Consider the following 27,255-nt stretch of genomic DNA (forward strand, 5'->3'; position numbering starts at 1 on the left):
TCTTTCCCTCACATTGAGCGGTGCAGAATGTAAAATACTTATGTTCAATTTTGATTGCATTAGACTATTACATGAGAAGCAACTGAAAAGCACTCTTATGATTCTTTCCCCCATTTCCAGGGGTGTAACATTTACACTCTAGACTTAAAGTGCTGAACATTTATGCAAACTTCTGCAACCACTGTGCGAAGAACTTTCTGAAGAATATTTGATTTCTGTTGGAGAAAGATGAGTCAAAAATTTAGAATACAATTTGGTCTATAATATATCATTCCATGATTTCTTTTTTTTTTAACTCCAATTACTTAATTTGTACTATGCTTTCATTTCAAAGTGCAAGGAGACATTAAACTGCGTAATTTAAAATTATGATCAAAAGCTGCCTCTCCCTCTGTCTACTTCTCAGTGTTTAGATTCAGAGTGGCATCAGGTTAACGTTTCAAAACGCCGGTGACACGCAGCCATGTTGTTGCAAGGCGATGCTGGGAAGTTGACGCCTCTGGCTTGTTCTTTCTCTGACAGTTTGCTGTTTTAATGATTCCAAGGGTAATGTTCCCTGACACACAGCAAATAGTACATTAGGTACCTGTTCTCAGAAATGTTCTCACACAATGTTTGAAGATATTTCTTGAATGCTTTTAAGTTGTGGAGACCAAGAAAACTGTGAAATTCGTGAATTTTCTTATTGGTGGGCCAAAACCCCCCAAAAAACAGAGGTCATGTAATTCCACACTGATTTTAACTTTTAATACTGTACTTTCTCCTGAGCTCCAGTAAAAGTAGGTCAGATATGTCAGTGAGAGATGGAGGGAGAGCTCTTTTGCTCTCTCTTGGTGTCATTTGTACAAATATGGTAAGTATAGTATGCGATGCATTACCATCACTCCTCTGCGGTCCCTTTATTATAAAGCACCGTTTCTTTGAAAAGGGCATTTGCTTTTTTTTTTTTCCTGAGTATATGACATTTGCCTTTGTTTTGGTGAGGGGGATTCCTGCTTTTGCAGGTTAGGTTTTCAGCAGTGAAGACTGTAGGCAAAGTGACAGTTCATGCAACATAGGTCCAAAGTCAACCGTGAGCTAGCAGAGATTACATTTTGGACCTATCAAAATGCTTTTCTGATGTTGGATAAGAATGCCTTTGTTTTAGTTTCATCTGCACTTTCTAACTTTTTAATAAATATTGAATAATTAAGCCAAAAAAAAAAAATCCTGCTGTTTGAGTTTTTTTTTTTTTTTTTTTGCTCCCCTAGCATCAATCCTCATGAATATAGATGGCAGTTTGTTTACAATTACCCTCGTGTATCTGATGGTACAAGGCATGCTTGAATTGACACGGATGTGTTTTTTTTTTTTATTGACGCTCTTGTGTGAAAGATAAGCCATACATATTGATATTCCATAGAGAAGATGATCATGTTGCTTGTCTTCTATACGGCCCATTAAGTCTGCTCAGTGTTAAAATGCTTTCAGGTGTTGCTGTTTTCTTCTTTTTTTGTTCCAGCAGAGCTGCAGTTTAGTTAAATGCAGCATTTTACACATCACTGCGAAGTAAATATTTTATCTCCATTTCTGGTTGTTAGGAGCTGATCTGTGATCTTCAGCTTGCTTTACTGCTAGTGCACCTGGTGAACTGAAGTGATCAGACAAATGTACGTATGTGGACAAGATCGTGTGTATGTGTGCGTGCACGTATGTGCATACACACCGCGGCTCAGTGCCTGACATGTTAGACCACAGTCTGATTGGATTCCTCGCTCCAGAAACATTAAACTCACTGACTCGTGGACAAAAGCTGAGAGATGTGTGTGTGTGTGTGTGGGTGTGTGCCCAATATTTTTTTGGGCTCTTTTATTTTCCATTTGTATATTTGTGGCTGTTTGTGTTTTATTAAAGATTCTTTATCTTTTAATCTCTGCGTGTGCGTGTATGCATAGCTGTTTGCTATGTTCTGCTCCATGCTGAAAGAGAGTTCAGTTGTCCTTTAGATCAAGGTCAACGAGCTGTGCCCTATCTTATTGGTTCATCTATTAGCTGTTAACTGGTGGGTCTATGGATGGATGGAGTAAAAGCTTTGACCCCATGTTAAGCACAGTCACCTACAGGGGAAAGTAACCGTCAAGATGGAATTGAGTACAGCTTACTGATTACCTTTTTAAAATTGTAATTGGTCCACTAATCTGTTGGATGGGTGTGTTTAATTAACAGTCAGGAGTCTTAACTCTTTCAGACTACAACATCCAATATTTCTATTCTCAGATCTATCAGTGTATCCATTTCTAAGGGTTCGTTTAAGCCTGAATGAATGCAGAGGCCACCAACAGTAATCAACCAAAGACCAAAGTGATTTTGGGAATTTATCAAGTTTTAAAACTGACAGCAATCTATAGTTTTCATCTGATGTCCGAGCTACCGGGACATACCCACCTGGTGGGCAAAAACAGTACTGAGGTCTTCTGCTCTGCTATCGGGTACAATAATCACCGGGTACACTAATCTTTGAGATTATGGCACCAACATGTGATCACGCCTCTCCTAACCCTGCCTCCCAGTCCCTGCTTCTCCGCAGAAACCCAGACTGTCCGTGTCGGCTCATTTCAGCTGTAGATCAGCTTTTTGTAATGACACAATTTATGTGACAAATTAATTAGAATACCAAAATTTTTCTGGTGTTACATTGTAAAACTCATTGCAAAATGTCTCTTCATATCTTCACTTTTCTCCCATTGATAGATTATCTAAGTAGTCTTGGCCCAACACAGGTAAACAAAACAACACTTTTGTCCTGCAGTAATACCAACGTCCAGCGTCGGACATCAGGATGGAGTAACGTGTTTTGCCTGCTAGGTTAGTAAGTTAATCACTACCATTTTTTTTGTTTTTGAAAATTTCCTTCATGCAAAGAACACCAAAGCAAAACACTTCAAAAGGGTTGTTTAGAGCAACTCGTCAATGTTCCGTTGTGAATGTAGGATGCCTCGATATCTTATCATGTACTTCCAGCCTCGGTGGATGATGTTGAGATGAAAGCTCTGTGCAGGTCATACCGTCCTTCTTCCTTAATTATTATTCAAACTCGTCAGAGAAAGGCCGGCCAAAAGGTTCGAACTTTTAGTCTTGCTGTTATTGACAGCACTAATCACTGCATCACGCTGACACGGGCAAATATGGCTTTTCAGCATCAGCAAATTGTGTTAATTATAAGTGCAGTAACTTTAAATTGTCATTCACAGAGTGGGCAGTCAGTGATGCAAAAAATAACAGTCTAAAGATCTCTGTAGGGTGTTCTTAGAGCTGGTTATGTGAAGCCAGAAGAAACAGAGATAGAACTGGGGTTATCTGAGACAAACCTGCTACTTTCTACTTCAGTAGTTTTGGTCATATTAGGCGACATTTTCACTTACAATTCCTGTGACCTAAGAGGCAAAAGAAAATGGCTTTGCAAGAGTCTAATTTTATAAGCTAATTTGTTTGAAGTGCTTTTAAGAACGCCTGTGTTTGAATACTTTAATTCCCTCTTTGGAAAGAACTGTGCACCTATTTAAAGGTTTGAAAGATGAAATTCTTTTTCTGTGTTAACTGGTGTGGTTTAAAAAAAAAAAGGAAAAGGGACAAAAATGGTTTTAATGTTACGCAGTGTCAATTTGGATCATTTGTGCTCTACCAATGTGGAATCCAAATATGACGTTATTGAATTTATGCGACTGATCATATCTATATACTCATTACATATGACCAACCCTGCCTAATGTACTGTTGGTCCTTCACATATTGACAGGGCTCCAAACTCCCTGAGGACAGGACTCCTTTGAAAATAACAGATTCATGGTTTATCACTTTTTTGAGGTGTGAGACACAAGAATGTCAGAGTCACTTGGGTGGCTGACTGTGAGAATAGGCTGTTTATTTTCTATATTTAATTTCCAGTTTATATCCCAGGCCCTGATATGCAGCAGTGCTGCCAGATAGTTATTGCTGCTTGTGTCGTACGGTACTGTGCAGAAGTCTTGAGCCACCTCCTAATAGTTTCCCTTCAAAGGTGCCATCACTCAAATAGCTATTGGCTAAAAACCTGGCACATTAGGGCATGGTGTGCAGTGCATCCTTAAAGACTTTGAGCAGATGAACAGTATTTGAATGTAATGTCTGACAGAAATGGGAAGAAATCTAGCAAAGACCTGACACGTGACCTAAGAAATGCATCTCGCCAAACTACTGTTCAAGAAGTCGTTAATAAGGATCAAAACAAGAATAAAAGAAGTAGTAGTAGTATTTTTGGTTCAAATCATCAATTACAAGAAAAATCTTTCCCCAGTAACTTTACTGTATAAAGAGCTAACATCGCCAAAATGTCAGGAGTAGTTAGTTACTACAAGAAGTGTTTGTGAACTAAAAATCAAGAATGTGGGATACTGTTTGTCCGTGATTTGGAGAGCCCAGCGCTGCTCCCAACACAGGGAAAACCAATTCTGCGGGGGAGACCTACCTCGGCACTTGTGCAGATGAAGCCAAAGGGAAGATATGCTTCACCATATTTTCTACTCTTTGGCTTAGAAAGAAGTTGGTTTGGAAACATATTTGGCGATGCTTCATCTCCTGCTTTGCGTTTGTGTGGAAGCCCCGTCAAAAACCTGTCAATTATGCTAACAGCGTCCAAGCATCTTTTTTTTTTTTTTCTTTCTTTCTTTTCATACCGCGCCCCCTCTGCAATGGCTCTGCCCCACACTTTGGGAGCCTCTGATTTAAGCAATGTTTGATCATCTCGACAGAGAACAGAACAAACGGTAGCCAACTTCCACAGAGAAGCTTTGAATGTCCTTCAAGAAGCCTGGAGAACTGTTCCTGAAGGCTAATTAAAGAATTACAAGTAAAATTTACCCAAGAAAGTTCAGGTCATGTTGAAGAATAAAGGTGGTCAAAAACCAAATGTTGATTTTCAAACTTTTTAGAATTGTAGAAACTAAATGTTTGCCTTACTGTATTTTCAGATATGTTTGCACTTACAGAAAAACAAGGGGTAGCTCATATACACAGTGCACTTTAGGTGCGGGTGTATATTGCGACTCATTAGTTCCTTACAAAAAAGCTTCTATTGTTTTGATGTCACTTTAGCATCTAGGGAAAAATGCTAGGGAAAACCTAAACTTCATTATAGTGTTAAGACAAAAAAAACTGCCTACTTATTTTTGTAGTAGAAGGAAGAACTATTATGAGCCAACTGTGTCTTTTGTCATTCAGTCTCCCAGTGGGAACCATACTAACAAGCTTCTTATCCCAGCCTTGCTGTTTATATCCCACACACCTGGCTGACCAAGCCTTCTGCTATAATGATGGACTCTTTAGAGCATAAAAGGTGTTTAATCTAACTAGAAACACATAATCGTCCTCGGGGATCTAGCAAAAATCTGTTTGAAATGTTCATAAAGAAAGTGTGTCTCGCTGTTGATGCAGAAAGTTTGAAAACAGTCCGTTTGTAACTTTATGCATCTTGCACAACCGTACTTTCTGCTGGGGTACTGCTGATGTTGTTTTTGTGCTCATGTTAATTACTTAGATCTGAGTGGGGATGATTAGCATGCTAGTAGTAATAGCTAACAGGGAATCCGATAGCCTATTATCATAATGAGTCCCTTTGGCGTACTGTGTGGGTTGGTAAAAAAAAAAAGAGAGAGAAAATGAAGAAGTTATGCCGGTCGCCCAGAGAGGAGCGTTGCATCAGTGAAGTGGTTTGTTTTGATTTTTTTCCCCCTTTTTTTGAGGAGATTATATGATTCAAATTGATTTGTCCACCCTGTCTGGAATTTGATAATGCCACAGCTGAAAGGAAACATAAGCACAGTAATATAAAACAACACCAACAGAACAACCACATGCACACTGAAACACAACACATTAAAAGCTGAAATGGCATCATACTTTTCGTCGCAGGTCTTTAGTTACCAGCCTGGAAAAAATCTAAATGCAGACATGGACATGAATATTCATTCCTGACAGGTGTTTCTGTCCAAACATTCACACACATGTATAAACGCACACACACTCTAGGAGTGACATTTCTACAGCTGTGCTCATCATACAGCCATACATATACGCTGGACTCCTGCTGCCCTCGACCTCGTCCCATACATGGTCAGCAGCATCTTTATATGTTGAAAGTATTTGGAGTCTCTTGAGGTGGTGTTTACGTTTTTTAAATATTTCATCATTTATACTTTTTCTACAGGGCAAGTTTATGTTTTCTTCCTGGTTCTTTATCCCTTCGCTTTGTTCTTGCACCTGCCGCATTTTGTCTTGTCAGACTTTCAAGGAAGCTGTGCTGGTATTCTTCAGCGCCACGCAACTGTCGACAGTTTGATCAATCTTTCCTTTTGATTCATGCCAGTCACTAAAAGCTCCAGGGCTAAAAAGGAAGCTGTGGAACGACTCTCTTCTTGTTAACTCTAAATTTTAACATTAACATTACTACCATCTGTTGAGAAGGCGTAAAAAGACATATTGGTGTGCATATTCCCACCTCTGATTGGGTTTGATTAAATGCAGAGATAAGTTGAACTATAGCCGTCCTTTAACTCGTATTTCCCCTGATCTACTCCCACTCTGAATGGATGTTTCTTAATGACTTGAAAAAAGGCTATTTACTAAAGATATTCTGTAATTATTAGACTGATATTAATTTGCTAAATATTACAGGTTATAATAATCAATGAGAATTAAATAAAATACATATACAATTATAATTTAATGTACTTTTCCTCCTGCAGATGGCAAGGCCTGCCCCTCCAAAGACTTCCAGTGTCGTAACGGGAAATGTGTGGCACCGATCTTTGTGTGTGACGGAGACGACGACTGCGGGGACGCCAGCGATGAGGAGAAATGTTCGGCTCCCACCTGTGGGCAGCATGAATTCCGCTGCAACGACTCGGAGTGCATCCCCGCCCTGTGGAGCTGTGACGGCGACCCCGACTGCAAGGACAAGTCAGACGAGTCCATGGAGCGCTGCAGCCGGAGGACGGAGCCCCAGAAACCCCGCTGTCTGGTGAGCGAGTTCCAGTGCGGGAGCGGCGAGTGTGTCCATTTGAACTGGAAGTGTGACGGCGACCCCGACTGCAAGGATAAATCAGATGAAGCAAACTGTCGTAAGTCAGCTTTTTTCTTTTTGCCACCATGTGCTCCCCCTGTGCCGTTCGCTTTATTGTTGTTCAAAGCAATTAGAAAACATAGGAACGAGTCACACCACTGGCATGCTCCTTAATCAAAACATCTTTTTTAATTATCTTTGATTATTCCATAACAACGGGCACAATTCAACTCTGATCAGTCTGAGGAGAGTGGTAGTGAAGTAACTGATCAGCCTAAAGAATCCAGTTTTATTAATTTTAGAAATTAGGATGAATGGTTTGTATTAGTACTTTTGTGTCATTTATCTTTACTTGAAGCTAATGCCAACTATCGCCTTTAATGAAAGTTACGGATGGATACCAAAAAGTAATCAGTTGTTTTGTAGAGCAGCAGCTTAAATGTACTGGAGGACTATGCTTTGAAGACCGGCTCTGCTCTGAACAAAGACTGTGTGACAAATGTGTCACCAAATGACTAAAGGAAGATCAATTCAAATTTTATCGTGACGATCCACAAATGTGTTGCCATGCAACCATGTGACCTGTGCAAGAAGAGACAAACCCATCTGAGCCTGTGTAAGGTGAAGGTCCTTCATCAAGCGTGACCCCCATGTGGTCTCCTCTTCACATGCCCACACACCACTTAGAGAGATGACAGCAACTTCACACATAAGACATGATACAAGCACAGTGCGCAGCCGCACGCGCAGCCAGGTGCAAGCTCTAACACACACATGCACCCACAATAATAAGGTGTTAGTACAAAAAATAAAGCAGAAATCACAGAGTACATGTTGTTTCACTGTTTAGATCACGGCTTGCCCTTTATCACAGTACACACCCTCCTTATCCTTAAATTAATGGCTGCTGCACTCCAGACAGAATTACATGGGTCTGTGGAGTCGTCTTTTACGAGATTGGAATAATTATGTAGGTAAGCACTACACGATTGGTCACTTTTATGTGGTTATATTTTGACAACAATGTCTAAATCTGTGACATGGTCGAAACGTCACTCTAAAGCCTCGAATCTGCTTTCTGCAAGTATGCTAAAATCCACTCAGGTCTGAATGACACGAATTTCATTATCAGACTTTGAGCATCGATCTTTGAGGATGCCCGTGTGCCTGCCTGTGCGTGTTATTGTGCAGAGTTGTCTGTGGAGAACTGACACGAGTGTGCACCAACTATGCATGCACCACAAAAGACCTAAAGGAAATATATATAACAGGAAATGACTACTAATCCTTCATGTCTCCACAGCGGAGTATAATCAAGACTTGTCTCAGCCATAAATGTAAATAAAAGTCAAACATGGACGATGATATGTCATGTATTGGTTTGAGAACTATGACCTTGATATTGGTGTTTCAATCAGACCCACTTTAGTCTCTTTGACTGGACCTGAGCATGTTTTAATGAGAGCTTTGACTTGATTAGCTAATGCTAACACCGGCTTTGTTTGGAAGTTCAATGCATTATTCACTGAGTTATTAACTGCTAGCTTGGAGAATTGGAAGCTGAAAATAAAATTCACTAAACATGTAAACAGAGCAGCCGACAGCTTAGAGTATATTTTATTAAAACAGACTATTTTCCTAAAATAATTAACGTAAATATCCTTGCTACCAACTGATATCTTTTCCAAAACATTTCAAACTGTTTGCTAACTGCCTAAAAAACATTTAAAAATAGACCAAAAATCTCTCTATTAACCAAAAAAAAAAAAAGGGAATCTGTCCTGGGTGTACCCTGCATCTCACCCCGTGATAGCTGGGATAGGCTGAAGCCCCCACAGCGACCGTGATAAGGTTAAGCAGAAGAGAATGGAGGGATGGCAATTTAAACGAGAACATAGAAGACAGCTTAGCACCGTTTGAGTGTAAATGAGGATTGTGACAATAACTGCATACTATACCTCCAGTTTGTTCTTTCCTCGTTCGCCTCGTTTCCATCAGGCTCTGCTCATTCCCACACACGCGCTCCTTACGTATCATTTGCCATCTTATTCGAAACATCTGTCTCAATAACCTCGAGCTTCTTCGCGGACACACTGAGACAAGCGACTGTGAGCAGAGTGACAGAAGGTTAATGGAAATGAGAAATGGTCACATCGTATCGCAACTTTCCTTCTTTCCGTCCTGTCAACGTTTCCGCAGATGCCAATCCATTATTATAACTATTCATCCCGGGGATTTATCATTATTATCTGAGCTAACATCCCAATAATTTGGATGAAGGAATCGGCACATTTTGCGATGGTCCAGGCTTTAGCATGAACATCTGTTTGTCTTTATTTTATTTATTTTTTGTCTGAGTGTTTCAAAGTATGTCTCAGCTTCCCCTTTTCCTGGCATTCACATGTCCTGCTGCAAGCTTGCATTTAATTTTGCTCATTTAATAATGCCTCTATGAGCCTGAAAACCCAAATGTGCCCAAACCGTCATGTGTGGCTGTGTTAATACCATATTTCCTGATGCGAAGATTGTCTGCCGTGTGTTTTTTATCGGCTCCACAGTCATTGATCATGTCTGCCTCTGCTCCGTTGGCGGAGCCAGTCCAAAACACAACACATGAATAATTAAATAGCCAGTTAAAAAGACAAATGAGTTAAATAAACCGTCCCTCCACGTTAGAGCAAGCACAAATGTCTATATGCACATTTACATGCACACACCTTCTCAATAGGTCACTAGATGTGGGTTTGCTTCAGATGCTGGATGAATACATGAATGCTTTTCTTTTCAGCATAGCAGTTTATGAGGATTTATGCCCTATCAAGAGGTGCGTATCATAGATTAGAGCTGAATACTGGAATGCAATGTGAGAGGAAAAGGGCTGAATTTGACTTTGTGAACAATTTAAAATGCTCTGAATTTTCATTGTGGAACTTTATCATTGTCTTTTCGTGGATTAGACTAATGGGAATACTCAGCTAATTCTTAACTCTGTGTGTTTTGTGTTCCTCAGCACTGCTTACGTGCAGACCTGATGAGTTCCAGTGTGGCGATGGCTCCTGTATTCATGGCACCAAGCAGTGTAATAAAGTTCACGACTGTCCGGACTACAGTGATGAAGCAGGTTGTGTCAACGGTAAGCGTCTCGCGAGTACGGAAAAGGAGGACGGCCATGAAACAAGCAAACATCCCGATTATTATTAGAAGAACATATTGTTCTATTTTGTTTTCCTCCCAATAATGTTGGCTTTTCTTCTAAATGCAGAGTCAAAATTCCAGATTTTATTTAAAGTTTCAGTTTCAGTTTTCAGGCCTTCTGCTTCTCGCTTCTGCCTCCTTTCTTAAACTTCATTTACTCAAAAAAAAAGTGGCCAATTACAACTTTAATACTTTGAACTAGCTTCACAGGAACTATAACGAAGAGTAGCACAGTTGGCCTCTCTGGTGAGTTCGGCCCCATGAGAAACTTTAATCAGAAAAATGTCCACCAAAAGATAGGCTTAGAGGCATGGGAAGATAAGAGGCTGTGAATCTCCACTGCCTTAAATCTCCCCTGTGTTCCCTCCACTTAAATCTCCTGAGTGGTCGAAGACGGAGGTGATGATTCAAAGAATTGCAAAGAAGCTACAGCGATATTTTTATTTACTGTAACAACTCAGCTGCGTATAACTTGCACAGAACAGATATGTAGCAGCTGAGTTGCTTCGTGCATTTAATAGGCACTGGATGTCACATCTGCTACTCTTCTACATTTTATTTAGCTTCTACTTTCAAGAGAGTTAAAGGGCCTCTTTGATGGGAGCTCAGCTGCCTCTGGCTCATCTGTAGTTCAAACCGTATAATGCATATATTATCCATGAAGCCTTTCTCTTTTTTTGAGCTTGTGTTTACTATTAGTTACCATACATATGATATGTCTTTCTCAGTAAGCTTCCCTAATTAGAATAGCGACAAACATTTGTTAACCTCCACTTAACTCCCTGTAGCCTGTCTTATTTATAGAACTAAGCAATTTGTTGATCAAGCTTTGCCTAAAGCTTCTCACTGAGAGTCAAAAGAGTCAACCTTTGGGCTAATTATCTCCACAGACCACAAGAAACATCGACAGCATTGCTTTGCTGACATTTACTGTATCTGCATTAGAATCTTGTACTCTACAAAATCTGACGCGCCAGAGGCTTTCATCACAGTAGGGTTGAATTATTGTGTTGCCAAACACTAATTTGGTGCTCAATGTGATTAAAACACTTGCTAAGAGTCTAGGCTTTTAAGTCATCTGATGTCTTCACTACAGTTACAAAATGCGACGGGCCCAAAAAGTTCCGCTGTAAGAACGGGGAGTGTATCGACAGCAGCAAGGTGTGCGATAACGTGAAAGACTGCAAGGACTGGTCAGATGAACCTGTGAAGGAGTGTGGTAAGATTCTTCGTGTTTCTTTACACGCACACACGTTAATGTGAGAACACTGATACACACACTCTACCAGGGATCATTAGCTTGTTCAAATGTGGGTGGTCACTCTTCTCTATGTAAAGGAGATTCATTTGATCAAGGCTGAGTAAATCAGGATATTTCTCAACTACCTTGTTACGATGAAAGACCCAAACGACTCTGCCCTCCGGTGCGATCTTAGCCGAGAGAGCGTGACACGACTACGTTACCCATAAAGAGCCACAGAGATTATCCAAACAGCACAGATAATTACTGCTTCCTCAGCTTTGGTCACACATTTGACACCACAAGCAGTGCAGTTCATCCGCAATCAGATGTAAGCGGCTGAGAAAAGTATACTTATTAATAGAATCGTATCAAATTAATGAAACAAAGGGAATTGAAGCCTGAGATTTTACTTTATGTACACGTTAAAGTGTCTGAGGTTATTAAGAGACGCTGCACTTGACCCATAGCCTCTCTGAATTGGAGTGGCCTGGCATCTGTTGTGTCAGTATAAAATTATATGTGTGCGCACTGCCTTTGCATCCTCCTCTAACCTCACAGCTGATGGATATATTCAATTCGATTTTATTTTTACGGCGCAAAATCACAGCAACAGTCAAGGCTTTATATTGTAAGGTAGACCCTACAAATAATACATACAGATAAAAACCCAACAGTCATATGACCCCTTACGAGCAAGCACTTTGGCGACAGTGGGAAGGAAAACTGGAAGAAACCTCCGGCAGAACCTGGCTCAGGGAGGGGCGGCCATCTGCCGCGACCGGTTGGGGTGAGAGAAGAATCTGCCATGATTCCCATGATAAGAATTAAATATGATGATCTGTGAACTGGAAGTTAGCACACATCACAGCCAAGAAGATGGCGCTGAGTTAAGCCGAGCCTACACAGTAATATCACTTATTAGCAGTAATATAGCTTTATCTTATTTGTGAATGACATTGCCGGATTATTTTTGGTATTTAGTAAAACTCTGAATCTTACTCACTCATTCTGTGTATATGTGTGTCTATGTACATCGATCCACAAATTGATCCATAAATCGATGTGTATAGAAACAGAAATATAAGAATTTTACTCCAACATTGCTCCAGACATCATCTCATACAGTTCAGTGTCTGTCTGGCGCTAGAATTAAGATGTTAGAAAGAGTTTATTGGTATCTGAAAAGAACCTCCTGCCAGCCACCTGCATGTTTTACCCATGCTAAAGTCATTATAGTTTATGTGATTTGGATTTTAACTAAACCTCAGTACAAACTATACAACATTACAAGAGAATAGAAATATGGATATGAGTGTCCACATACTTTGTTTTTTGTTTTCTAGTGCTTCTGCTACAACCTGCTTAAACTGCTTTAAGCAGGTTTTCATGTTTTTGCCTTATTTTAGTTTAAAATAAGGCTGATACTCAGTTGCTGTTCCGTTCTACTGTAAATTACCAGTCTAATTTTGATTAAATGCAAATCTGTGAAAGTCCATACTACTCTTTTCCTCTTCCTGTGAGTCTCCCTTAATGTCTTGCTGCCTCTCTTTTTCTATCTCTAGTAGTGTCTTAGTCTCACAGCAGTACCTGTAGCCTTGAAGCTTAAATCTTTAATGTAAACCGGTAATGAAGTACCAGCTTTAGCTTTCTGCAGAGATCCCTCTTCACTCCCTGGAGGGTAGTTGAAAGACAAAAGAGATAAATGGAGGCACAGAAACTGATACAAAAGGGAAAGGAAGGATGACTCAGTCCAATATGTTCTGTTAAAAGGAAAAAAAACAGAGGAAATGGAGAGAATTGGATTAGAGGATGAAGGAGAGCACATGCTTGTGTTACAATAGGCAATATAGTGCAGTAGCACCTGGGATAAGCAAAGGTTCCTGTTGGAAAATGGATCCGTTCCAGGAACTACTAGCTAAGACTAGTAGAGCACACAAGAATCACACACAAACTTGAATTGTTGATGTATACAGACAGGACAAAAATATCTTTACTGGCAGGATGATTTAAACTGTCCATACAGACCAACCCGTGGGATTGTCTTCCTGTCCATCTTGTTCTTGTGTTGCCAAAGTTATTCTGTCTAAAAACCTGCTGGAATTTACTGGAACAATACTCAACTCTTTATTTTATTTTTCACTGTTTCCTCTCTGCCATCCCTGCCCTTTCCTCTGCTGCCACTCTGTCTCTGCAGGCCTGAATGAGTGTGCAGACAACAACGGTGGCTGCTCCCACATCTGCAAGGACCAGAGAATTGGTTATGAGTGTGACTGCCCCTCTGGCTACAAACTCCTGGATAAAAAGACGTGTGGAGGTAAAGAGAAAAAAAAGTGCAGCAGAGCTGCTCATACCTTGGTCCAGAGAAGCACGACCAAAGGGCAGTGACATTAATCAGCTGAACTTTATCTGTGCTATTCTGTGGTTGTTTTGTTCGAGGGTACTTTTAACTATGGCCATTTTCAGGTCTAAGGAAAACATTAACATGATTCATTAAACACTGCTGTTTAAGATTAGTTGCATTTGCTTTACCCGGTTGAGACAAAAATCTAGTATGATAACTAACTTAAATGCAAAAAATGGGGTTAGCACTCTGGAGTAAACTGCCTCATCTAAAGCTAGTCTTTTATGCATGTTGCAACTTATTAATTGCATGCAGACATTCTGGATTTGGGAGCATGAATAAGTTATTTTAACAACCAGTCTCCTTAGCGAGGTTGCCAGGTCCAGAATGTAAGATGAGGCATTTGTAAAATGTTGGGATGCTGATGATCAGAAAGTGTTCCACCATAAAAAACCGGTAAATGATGTACAGAAGAACAAAACAACAAAACATCAGTTCACAAAAACTGCTACTCCCTATTCAGTACTAATTACATTTTCACTGATTACCTAATGGGTCCGTCCACCCATTGTTACAGCCCTAGCAGGACCTCCTCCTGAAATCGTTCTTGTTTGGATGTGTCCTGCCATATCTCCTGCCTTTGGTGCCACCGTTTTTGTACGGCTGACTCCCATCAGCAATTAAGAATGCTTAAATCCAGAGAAAATTGAGCTCTAGGGCCAGAGAGAGCTTTGTTGGGTTGTAGCTAGTGAGCTGTGAGTATGGTTGTCTATTGCTCCTACTCTGTGGAGAGGAGTGTGTTTTGGTACTAACCCCCTTTGACTTATTTTTAGTTTAGTGATGATCACCTGAGTTTTGTTTTCTTTCTTCAAAAGGTAATAGTGGCTGGTCTGTCTCTTTTAATTTAGTTATCAATAGAAACATTAATAAAATCTGTTAATGTAATCATTTTGCCTCTCTGCCTCCTTTTTTCAACCCGGACACCTTTGTTACTTTCCCTCAACCACTGGACCTTTTTACGGGATCAAGAGGGGGCTTGTCCGGGATCGCTGAAAAAGGGAGTTTTGGAATTGGTTTCTGATTATTTTGCTTGTAAATGGCTTGTGAAATGATGCAGAAACAAAGTTCAGCTCTAGAAACCGAGAATCAGTTCAACTTACTGCTAGCTATGTGACTCAAGCTCTCATTACAGTTGTACAGGGACCAGATAGCCCTTAACAAAGGGCCTAATACCACATACTCCAGAAGCAGCCCCTGCGGACACAGCAAGCAATGCCATTGAATGCCCTCTCTAAGTTAATAAGACAATAGTTGAACAAAATCCCACGTCCCCTTAAATATGCTTAATGGGATGCAGAGCTTGTCCCGTGTTCCACAACCAGGACAAAAGCTGCATTGTTTCTCCTTAAGTTAGGGGCCGACTACTGGATGGACTCTCCTCTTCAGTATCCCAGCACAGACCATCCTAGGTAGGCTGAGAAAATCGGATCCCCCTGAAGTTGTAACATACCCTCTGGTGCCCTTTCTTGAAGAGGGGAACCACCATCCTAGAGGGCAGTCTAGAGGCACTCTCCCCAAGTTCTATCCAATTTTGCAGAGGTATGTCAGTTGAGACAGTTCAGAACATCCAGAGGCTTACAAACTCGAGTCCAGTCTCATCCACCCTGGGGACCTTCCACCATGGAGTTGTTTAACTACTTCAGTGATCTTGCCTCCAGTATTGGGAGGTTCATCCCCTTTGTCCCCAGATTCTGGTTACGCTGACCTTGGAGGACCTTGACCTGTAGCTTTAAATATGACCCTGAATGCGTTCAGAAATGTCAGATTTTCAATTTTTGCTAATTTATTTGGTTTAAGCTGTTTCCATATACAAACGTGTTTAACATCATTTCTATTATCCAGTTAAAACAGTGTTAGTCTGTTTCTCAAAAATATTAGTGTTACAACATTCAAATTTCTCAACAAAAGATCTCTCTTTTTTTTGAAGTGAGGATCCTGCTGAGAAAGGTTGTTAACATGCTAGAAACAGAAAATATTAGCTCTTTTATGTCTCAGTCTCCAGACAAATAGGACTGTGTGTGTCTACAGTTATGTTGTTTGATCTTTATGTCTTTGTGCCATGTTTCTCTCTGCAGACATAGATGAATGTGAGAACCCAGATGCCTGCAGTCAGATCTGCATCAACTACAAAGGGGATTACAAGTGCGAGTGCTATGAAGGTTATGAGATGGACCCTGCCTCTAAGACGTGCAAAGCCGTAGGTAGGGCATTTATCACACACACATTTTTGGAAGTGAATACACACACTGTCACTGATGGAAGCTCCCATCAAAATACAGTCGCACATACATATGAGGAATCACACATAGAAACCAACTCTCACATATTCAGCAACGGCGCTCCGACTCTAGCGCCGACTACCCAGTCACATCCTACGCAGTTCTCACACAGTGGCACTCCGTGAAAGGAGAGTATTGCTTTGTGTGCAGTTCTTGCACAGCAATCTGTGCAAAGATAAATATTTGCCTTTTTTTTTCTGCAGCTCTCACTAATGAAAGTTTGCAGCCAGCTGCTTTTGCTCTCCCCAGAGTGTTAAGGGAAGGGTGTTATTTGGGGAAAAGATCTGCCCACTCAATGCAGGACACAGGCAGGGTCTCTACCCATTGTTGGCTACAGCAAATACACTGAACAGCAGTTTGAATGAAAATAAAATCTTGTCCTCTAAGCTGCACTTGGCAAGTTTGCAACTGAAAAGAAGTCTTCCTTAATGCTATTCAAAACACAACTGTACATGAGCCCGTTAGGTATACATGAGACTTGTTTGAAAGCACAATTTGGGTTCTTCTAATCAGTTCGCACAGTTTTCAGTCTGTTAGAGCTGACTTTAAAGATAACAATCCTGTGGTTACCAAGCCTTTAAGTACCTGCAGATAATGTTTCTATATATTTTACTTTAAGAAGTACAGGAAACAGATGGTTTAGAACAGGGGTAGGCAACTCCAGGCCTCAAGTGCTGTTGTCCTGCAGGTTTTAGATATCACCCTGGGTCAGCACACCTGAATTAAATGGTTAGTTCATAACCAGGCCTCTGGAGAACTTCAAGACATGTTGAGGAGGTCATTTAGCAATTTGAATCAGCTGTAATTGACTAAGGACACATCTAGTCCTGCAGGACACCGTTACTCGAGGCCTAGAGTTGCCGACCCCTGGTCTAGAATGTGTTAACAGTGCATGCTTTCAAGTTTTTAACCTTATTAGCATGTCCCTACGATGTGTTGTTTCTGTGTTCGAAGACATATCTGTGAAATAAGCAGGCAACACAGTAGGTGACTAGCCTGACTGAACAAACCAGAACAACATGTTGCCTATGTTGCTACTGTAAAGTTCACTTTTCTTCTTCTTCTTCCTATTTTCCAAAATCAGTTAACAGCTCAAACACGGATGGCTGAGGCATGGCCGAATTAGTCCAATATTGCAACTTGTTTAGAGTAGAGACACAGAAGCAGACGTGGGTGGCTAGTATGCATCTCTTATATATGCATGAATATTCAAAGAAGTGAACATGCAAAGTTGCATCTGTACGGTGGCCCTGAGAGTCAAACGGACTACAACTTAAGAAAACACCAGCAGTAAGAAAAACGCTGCAAAAGCACACAAAACACAACGGAAATAGGAAAAAAACACAATGGAAGTGTTTCTGGGGAGACAATAACCCGACGGACCAGTTGCAGGAACCAAAATATGCTAAGAACTGCACTGGGAGACAGAAGTGGAGGATCTATTGGTTTTGTGAGGAAAGAAAAGATGAGAGGTAAGTGTGTTAGTCTAACTATTAGCCTAATAATCCGTCATCAGTATTATATGAATCATGATAAAACACGCCTACCATGTTTTGGGTTCCTGCAACTGGTCCGTCGGGGTATTGTCTCCCCAGAAACACTTCCCAATACTGGAGGCAAGATCACAGAAACACTTCTCTTGTGCTTTTGGAAATCAGCTTTTTCCTATTTCTGTTTTCATGTTTCCTATTTCTGTTGTGTTTTGTGTGCCTTTGCAGCGTTTTTCTTATTGCTGGTGTTTTCTTAAGTTGCAGTCTGTTTTGCCTCTCAGGGCCACCGTACATCTGAGCCATATGAAGACATTAAGGGATTGCCTTTACAAAAAAAAAAAAAAACTTCTAAATATGCAATTTTTGTTTTCAATTTTAACTTTTACGGATAGGTACCTGCTATCTTGCTACATGTGCTAACGATTTAAAATATATATACATTATATTTCTAGGCTAGAAATTACCTCATGTTCTGGTGATGTTAATTCCTTTCTACTCTCTATTTACATACATTGAGAATGGAACTTTTAACTGATTGACTTACACAGCAAATTACTTTTCGGCGAGAGAGAAAGGAGTGTTATTAGTAATTATGGTCTGAGGTTAAGTCATTACAGGGTAAACTGGTCTGATAATGAGTGCTTAAAGCAGAAAACAGACCTTCACTTCTAACCTAAGTGGCATAAAAAACAGCATTGATTGCTTTGTGTCTCTGTGTGGGAATCTTTATTACTGTTAGGTAGACCAAACATCCTTATTGGAGGCCAGGCCATTTATAAGATGGCAGCATGGAGAAGCAGAAGAGAAATGAGATGGATACTTACGCGGTATATGACTTATTTCTCTGCTCGTGTATACATACTGTTCATCATTACATAGCATAGCCAAAGGAGACAAAAAAAGAAGTCTGAAATGTGACTGGATGGATTCCTGTTTAAGTTGAGGATTGTTTATTCAGAGGAACAAATCGGGTTGGGACCATAAGTACAGGGATGCCTGTTTTGTGAAGCTGAGGTAATTTGGATTTAATGAAGCTGCATTTTGCTTATGAACTCATTTCTAGACTCGCACGTGCGCAGCAACAGAAATCACCGTACATGTACACAGCGCATAAGTAGTTATTTTGAGGAGTCACGTCATGATTTCTACACAAATGCAATTCCCCTGCGACTGACTGGTTAGGAGGAATGTCACGTTCTGCGATGAGATAGGAAACGAACCCGGTGCCAATATCATATGCACATATTGAAGTTCAGAAGCTGTCATACTCATATCATCTGAAGGTTATTAAAGTTGCATATAAGTCCATTTTTAGATATGCTGTTGCTGTGAGTTGAGTCTGTGTAGGTAATTGTGAAAACGCTACGATGTGTTTGGTGTACAGTAACTGCGTTTCATTTATAATCCTAGAATGCGCTTTCTGTCTCTGCAGATTAATTTCAGAGTAATACACAAGTGTTACACCAGCAGTGCTAATTCAAAGTAACATCTCAGGCTGGAGTCATGATGTGACTTCTTTTCTCAGCTCTGTGTGTGTGAGCATTATATGGCAGAATCCAGGAAATTGACCAGATAGTCTTGTTTTTAGCTAATGGCAGCAAAGCAGGATGTACACACTGACGGGGTGAACCATACATGCGTGCATACTTGCAAATTAGGCCAGTCATGGCAGACGGCTGTCCCTCCCTGGTTCTGCCGGAGGTTGTTCTTTCCCACTGTCGCCGAGTGCTTGTTCAAAGAACTTGGCAACATTGATTGTTGGGGTTTTCTCTGTATTATTGTCGGGTCTTTACCTTAAAATATAAAGCACATTGAGGTGACTGCTGTTGTGATTTGGAGCTATAAATAAAACTGAATTTAATTTGATATTTTATCCTCCGGAGTTTGTCACTTGTTCACTACAATTAGCAAATCTAAGTTGTAACAATAAAATTAACTTCGTACTAATTAACACAGGCTTAGTGGCTGTATTAAAAAAAAACCCTATTTAAAATACTTCAATTAAAGTCTGTGAAATTAAAAGAAATATAAATGAATACAATGGCGAAGGATGTAACAGCTGTGGGACTACATAACAGGTACACTCGATAAATGCACGACAGGCTGCAGAGGAAAGTTACAAACTGCCTTTGGTCCAAAGTGTTGTGTTATTTTTCTGTTCTCTTGTTTCGTTCACTTGTGTCTCGTCATGTCTCTCATCTGTAGTGTACTGCAGGCTTCACCTCAGAGCTGAGAACAATTTGTACCTTTCTTGACAGTTTGATTACACACTTCTCAGAAAGGTTTTAAAGGACTGGACAAATTCTTTTTTCCCCCCATTGTCAGAAGATTTTGCCACAGGACCAAAAATGTTGCTGAATAATGTCAAAACTCATCAAAAGTTGTGTCTTGTCTTCAATTATGATGTTATTTAGCATTTAATTCTATTTGTCTGGAAAGAAACTGGTCAAATTAAACCAGAATTAAGGTTCAAATTTACACATCTTTATTCTGCTACTTTAACTGATCTATTAAGCACATCGGTGTTCTCATCATGAAAGTCCAGGCACCGACAATTTTTTATATATAAAATATAACTAAAATATAAAATATAAGCACATGTGGCCTTTAACCACAAGAATAACGAAGTGTTATGTAAGCGGCTTTGTGTTAACGAATGACAGGAAAGTTGAATGACTTTTGACACAGCTGTCGATGGGAAGTTCATTTCTGTTCTCCGCTGTCGCATCTGTTCGTCATTATGTAGCACGGTTTGTAAGTCTTAACAACAAGTCTTAACAAGCACTTCTGACCTTGACGTGCGTGCATTTTTCCAGACATACCATCATCCTATTTACCTCCTCTAGTGCTGGCCAGTTCACAAAAGCTGCAGCTAAACATCGCTGTCAGCCTGCAGAATTTCTCACCATTATTTCTGACCTTTCTGTCTGTCTTTTTTTGGGGGGGATTTCTTTTTTTATTTACCTCTTACTTTGTGACGCTCACAACATAAACACCTGGAAATCGGTGCTCCTGCAGCATCTAACAGTGTTTCCCAGGCTGCACTTATCCTTTTGCAGCTTTATCTTAATTGGCTGATGGGGCAGAGCAGCCCTGAACGAGCACTGCAGATTAAAATATATTTACGGAACCATGTTGCTGTTCAGATAGCTGACTGTAGCTTTGCAGTATCTTGTAGAAGAGATAATCTTGCACTTTTTGATGACATCTGTAGTGCTGGGGCCTTTTGGAAAACAGTGACTCAGCTTCTTTTTTTCTTTTAAAAAAAAATAAACTTCAGAAGGACATATTGCTGTGACAACACCGATGAGGGATAAGAGATATTGTCGTGAAAAAGTGAGTCTGTGGGAATTGATGAAAGACATGTCGGAGTTATCCATGTCCTCATTATACAGGCTTCAAAATGTTCTTACTTTTCTCTCTCTTTTTCCCACTTTCCCATGTTTTCACTTGTTTTGTTGATGGCTTTTTCCTTCGTCCTTCCTTAATTACATCCTCTTAATGATCTTTTCTCCCTGACTTTACCTGCATTTGTCAGATTTACTTGCGCTTGCCTGTTCCTTTGTCTCTCTCTCGCTTTCTCGCTCACTCGCCCTCTCAGCAGGGGAAATTGATGATTACAAACCAGCAGTAAGAGAAAAATGATTGGATCCTAGCAGTAGTAGAACTGTAATATTTTCTCCTTGTGCAGTGGCCTGTAATAAACCAGGGCTAAGGAAACCTGTCAAAGCACGGTTGAGTCTGTGTGAAAGTAGGAGTTTGTGCTGTCTGTGCACGCTCGAACGTTGCTGCCGGCCGGCTTTGTCTTGTTTGAATGCTGTTTTGATTTTTGTGGACAGTGGAGAATAAAGATGACGTGACAGCTAGGACAGAGAACAAACGTGAAAAAACGTGCTGGAAAATGTAATGGGAGTGGCAATCCAGGACACACCAGTGCTGCTAAATTAAAAGAAACATTGATGTATTATTAGCTGCACTGTAGTGAGAGTCCAGGACTACATTTCTTGTATTTTAGGTTGAAAGTGCTTGATGACAAAAATATAGATGTCACAGCAACTCCCATGCTCACAAACTAAGGTATCTCTGTGTGCTAGAGTTGACCTTGTCACCTACCTAGAATTATTCAAATGCTTGAGCCATCCTCACCTTCAGTCAGCTGAAGTGTGTCCGCTACCAGGTAACTAAGTGCCAGTGAACGCCACATCCTGAATGCCCCTGAAAAAAAACCCCAGCAATGCACTGTTGTACTTTAAATAGACTGTGGCATGGCTCTTGTTGGGTCACTTCACTAACAAAAGTAATGTAACTTTTTCCAACAGTAGGACACCACACTTGCATCTTTATTCCAAAACAATAGTCTTTAAAAAGGGGTGTGTGTTTTCCATGTGGACTGAATCATACCACATACATCATTTTCCCTGTTGTGCATAATTGTGTGAAAAACTCACTCAATAATATGATGTTGTTCTAAAATCTATGTGTAGATGGGAAACATTATTATTTTAATTATATTTTTCTTGTTTGTCTGTACAAATACGTGTGTGTGTGTATATCTACACATATATTCATATTCGTAAATGAAAATACATGTAGACGAGTATATATTGGTTTTTTTTGTTTGTTTTATTATGTCTGAAATAAATAAAGATACAAATACAAATACAAATAAAGGGGTTGTTTGGATACATAATTTATGTTCACATCATCAAAAATACATGCTTTAAAGACCTAAATAGTACAAATGCAAAACAAGAGTACAGTTGGCTTACATTATGTTCCCTTTTGGGAATAAGGCTAAACACTCAGCACTACCCACGGTATCTTTGTACACAACAGTATGTAGGTTATTAGACTGGTGAAGAATAGCAAAGGGAAACACTAGAACAGCCTATTTTGTATGTGTGTTAACAAAATGTCACAATGTTCCCAGGAATGGGCGTCCCAATAAATTCCTCTTAAGGCCAGGCCATGCAATGCCCAGAGAAATTGCTTAAAACCCCAAGAGCTACATCTCAGACTTTTAAAAAACCCCTATTAGAGTGTTAAATGTCAAAGTTCATGACAGTTCATGATGCCACAAAAAGATTGAACAAGTGTGGCAACAGCCTCTTCTCTTAAGAAAGACAGCGGCAAACACACCTTAGCTTTACAGAGTTCATCTGAGCAAACCACAAGACTTCTGGAACCATGTCCTGTGGACAGATGAGAACAAAGTGGAAATGTTTGGCCATAATGCACAGCCCCACGCTTGGCAAAAACCAAACACGACATAATCAACACAAACACTTCATACCAACTGTCAAGCACGATGCTGTATACCAAAGTATTTTAGAATCAAATATGAGGCCATCTGACTGACAGCTAAAGCTTTACCCAAATTCAGTCATGCTACAAGACAATGATGTCAAACACAGCAGCAAATCTATAACAGAATGAAAAAGAAAAGAATGAAGGTGTTGCAAAGGTCCAATTAAGGTCATCCAGACCTACACCCGAGTTATGCATCATCCTGCCAAAACTCAATGAACTGAACCAACGTTGTGAACAGTCAACCAAAGTTCTTCAGTAGCTTCAAGTTATTGCAAAGGTGATTCTACAAGCTACTGAATCATGAAGAGTACTTAGTTTTTCAGAGGACTGCATAGAGTCCTATCAGAACTTCGGCTTTCACGTGATTGTGTAGATTTGAAAACTGTGGAGCAACGACTGCAAAGGCTCTGTCACCTCTTTGCTTGAGGCATGACCTTGAGACATGTACAGTAAGAGGCCTTCACCAGTGGGTCTGTGAGACTGGGAAATATTGGTGAATATAAATGAATAAGACTGGTAATACAAGCTAGGGGCCGCCCATTAAGAGCCTTGATCAAACAATCATAAACTGAATTCTAAAATGAGGCACGATGCCAATGCAGAGAGGCCAGGACTGGAGTGATGTGCTCATACTTTCGGTTCTAGTCAGCAGTCTAGCTGCAAATGCCTATAACAGTACAGATCCACAAGTTCAGCTTTCACGTACAGGAATTTTGCAAGGGTAACAAATATTTCCCTGTGACATACCAAGAGCAAAAGCAGTACAAACGGCCCATATTTGGTAGGTTCCTAATTTAGAGTCACAGCAGTGGGTTACAGAGCAGATGAGCTGTTCTGTATAACTTCTCTGTCCAGTGGTTTCATTGATGGTAACATAAACATCTTTCCTTTTCCAACAGGAAAGAGTCCGTACCTGCTGTTCACTAACCGTCATGAAATCCGTCGTATTCACCCGCTGAAGAGTGAGTACACACAAGTGGTCCCTACACTGAAGAATGCCGTGGCCCTGGATGTGGACGTGTCCACCAACAAGATGTTCTGGTGTGATCTGTATCATCAGAAAATATACAGGTACACACACATACAAGCACGCACACACAATGACAAGTTATATTTATTTTTTAAATTATTTATTTAACCCTATCAGGTACTGCTACACAGAACTGAAGACGCACTGCGTCACTAACCCACTAGATTTTGCTGGATCATTCTGTTTAATCGACAGAAAAATGATCTATAATTGTATATTTCAGTGTAATTATTGAAATGCTGTAAATGATGTGTATATATTCTGTCTATAAAGGCAGAGGAAGCCCATATAAAACGATGAAAGCCACTGTATAGACGCAGGACCTTAAAGTTAGATAACATTCTTCAGCCAACATGTTCATTATCTTTCTCCTCTATCCATCCATCTTGTGTGCTTCAACCTGTCACACCTTCTAGTAGTGAGTCAGCCGCACCTGTTTGTCCTTCACACACACTGTGTGAGTCTGTGTGTGTGCACATACCATAGCTTTGCACATACATTTGTGTGTGTGTTTGTGTCACCCTGATGGCTGACAGGTTGTGGGAGGGGCTTTCTATCATCTCAGCTGAGCCATATGCTCTCACTAATTTCACTGCCTCAATAATCGCTGCCATTATTCATCTCCATACACACACATTCACACGCAGACATTCTCCCACACAAACTTGGTAACACAGTCAAGGGCTTGTGACAGGGAACGGACAAATGAACTCATTTTTCACAGCGAAGTCTATTTTTCGATGCCGTAAATAAACTCACATATCAAAAGTTGCTTTAAGTAGCAAACAGCGAGGGAAGTTATACAGCTTAATCTACTTGGCGTTGTCCTTGATGGTGTTTTCTTTTCTCTAATCTTTCAAAGCAAAATCTTCTGCACTTGCACCCAAGTGCATAGCATCAGAATCAAGTTTTCCTGCTGTTTAGAATATCTGCTCTTTTTGACATTACCATATGTTTTCTTTTCTCCTGTAACGCCACAGTAGAATATATGTAAGCAAATTGTCCAAGTTGCCTTGGTGACAGATCTTAACCCCAGGTAGAGATGAAATTAGAAATTGGAGCTTATTAGTAAAATGTGAGGGTTTTTTTTATTTATTTTGTTTTGTTCCCTGATAAGGTGATATACGAAATAGTTAGGCTTATTAAAGTCTGCACTACTCATTCACCCTCAATGTGATAATGTGGTTTTCCAGACTAATTCATAGTGATTAGCATGCCACGGGTCGATGACTTGTTACCTTCTCCCAATGATGGAGATGTCTGTTGCAAACAATGGTTCAACCAATTAAACATGCAATCTGCTCAGTGGACTTGGACTCATCTGTCTCTGTCTTATTCTTCACTGTGCCCGAAGCCTCTGTTCAGCCCACCAACCTGTTCAACCTAAGTCTATGTGAAGATTTTCTAACTCAAATTAAGGACATAGTGAAATTAGAGTGAGTAAAAGAATATAAAGTGGATATAAAACATCTTCATAGCACTGTCAAAATATCTGGATTTGTGATGTTGAGAAAATATGACCCCAAGAAAAATGACTTCAGAACTTTGTCCATTTTTAATGTGACATACATAAATTAAAAGCCATGGTCCAGAAAAAGCTTATAAAGCGTTAACGAGATCTCATGATTTAAAGGTATCAGTCAGGAGAAGGGTACACAAGAATGTCCAAGCTGTAAAATATACCATAAAATACATTGTGTTTTACTCAAAATGGACGGAAATATGAGCAGTTCCAATACTGATACCAATTTGGCACAAAAACTTAAAGCAGCTGCTAGATGAAAATGATGAGGAATTTCACCCTTTAGCACAACAATGACCCAAATCATCCAATTCTACAAAAGAATGTCTTCACCTGATGATTAAAGTTTTGGAAAGACTTAGACCTGAATCCAAATCAAAACCTGTGGGGTGACCTGACGATGATTTGTGGTACTTTTGCAAAGAAGACTGTTAAGTATTGCCAAATCAAGAGACGCAGTGCTGTGGCAAACTCCCAGCCAAAAAGACTGAACGGTGTAGTAAAATCAAAAGAGGTATTTAACAGTATTTTAGTCTAAGGCTGCGCACATTTGTGCAGCCAGGTAATTGTAAGTTTTTCAGTGATTGTCCCCCACCCAAATAGAATTGAAGAGTGACTGTGAATTGTGCAGGTTAAACTTTAAAGGTGGAAATTATTTTCTTAAATCGTTTACCTTGATCTCATTTTCTTCATTTTTATACATCATGAAAACCTGACGTGTTGAATTTTTATATCCGCTGTGTTCGTAAAAAATTAAATATTGGAGAAATTGAACAAGAGATTAAACAGAAAATATGTTTTAGTGGAACTCGCGATTACTCAGTATCAAAGAACAGAATGTAATGCAAAAGAAAATTGTTTCAAATTGAATTTGTGTCAAATGTAATTTTTGTTCTGGCGTTTTCAGTAGAGTTCAGTAGCTGCATGCTGCATCAATAACACGATGGGTTTCCTTCATTTCCACAATGCTTGAGCCGTTTTAACCTCGAGGGTGAAACAGTGTGGTGTTGGATCCATGTTACAAACCCTGAGGCACTCTTGAGAACCCATAGATTATCTATCACACTCACACAATAACATCCCACACTCACCTGACTGTAAAGATGAAGACATTTGGGTTGACAAAATGTAACGGTGAGCATCTCCAAGCTCTGACTACCAGTCAACCTTCTTCTTTAGTTAAGATGCACCTCCCGTCTCCTCTTACTCCTGTAGGCGTTGCTAAAATGTGAAGGCACTGTGCAACTTGGGACATTGCTTGTCCCAACCTTTTATCAAGCATTTTTTCTTCCATCTTGCTCTTGCATTCATATATTGTCGAGGCAGTAATCTATTAAGTTTTAACATTTTTCACCAGTAAAGGAAATGTCAGTGGGGAATGGGGATAGAAGAGTTGACAGAGTAAGTGGACGGAGGAGGAAAATCAAAGAAACTGAAGACAAGAAAGGGACACTCGGTTAAAGGGGAGATATAGGCATGTGGTGCTGATAGAAAAAGACAGACTCATTCTCCCTGGGAGGCTGTGTTTGGTGTGAAGGCTGAAGTTGTTATAAAGGTGTCAGGATTGGGTGCCCCTCACACCTGAATAGAGTGAAGAATCTATGTTCCCAACAAGATATCTAAGCCACTCACAATCAAGTCATTCCTCCCAAGGAAAGGAAGCCAGACGGTAGTAAATCCATCGTGCCAGCACCTCTGTGATGGATTAGG

The 27,255-nt window shown here is 40.1% G+C and overlaps 1 protein-coding gene across 7 annotated transcripts in view; it reads left to right on the forward strand.

The window, feature by feature from the left end:
- The window catches only part of lrp8 (low density lipoprotein receptor-related protein 8, apolipoprotein e receptor), a 168,537-nt gene that overhangs the window by 115,251 nt on the left and 26,031 nt on the right, over positions 1–27,255 (forward strand). For all 7 annotated transcript variants that reach the window (XM_005736981.1, XM_005736983.1, XM_005736982.1 and 4 more), the window contains exons 5-10: positions 6,759–7,133; positions 10,086–10,208; positions 11,367–11,489; positions 13,708–13,827; positions 15,990–16,115; positions 23,893–24,064. In XM_005736981.1, coding sequence (XP_005737038.1) covers positions 6,759–7,133; positions 10,086–10,208; positions 11,367–11,489; positions 13,708–13,827; positions 15,990–16,115; positions 23,893–24,064 — 1,039 coding nt within the window. The remainder of the gene's footprint in view (positions 1–6,758; positions 7,134–10,085; positions 10,209–11,366; positions 11,490–13,707; positions 13,828–15,989; positions 16,116–23,892; positions 24,065–27,255) is intronic.

The sequence above is a fragment of the Pundamilia nyererei genome, unplaced genomic scaffold (assembly GCF_000239375.1).
Source record: "Pundamilia nyererei isolate P.nyererei 1_Seehausen unplaced genomic scaffold, PunNye1.0 scaffold00072, whole genome shotgun sequence".
In the NCBI taxonomy this organism is placed as follows: Eukaryota; Metazoa; Chordata; class Actinopteri; order Cichliformes; family Cichlidae; genus Pundamilia; species Pundamilia nyererei.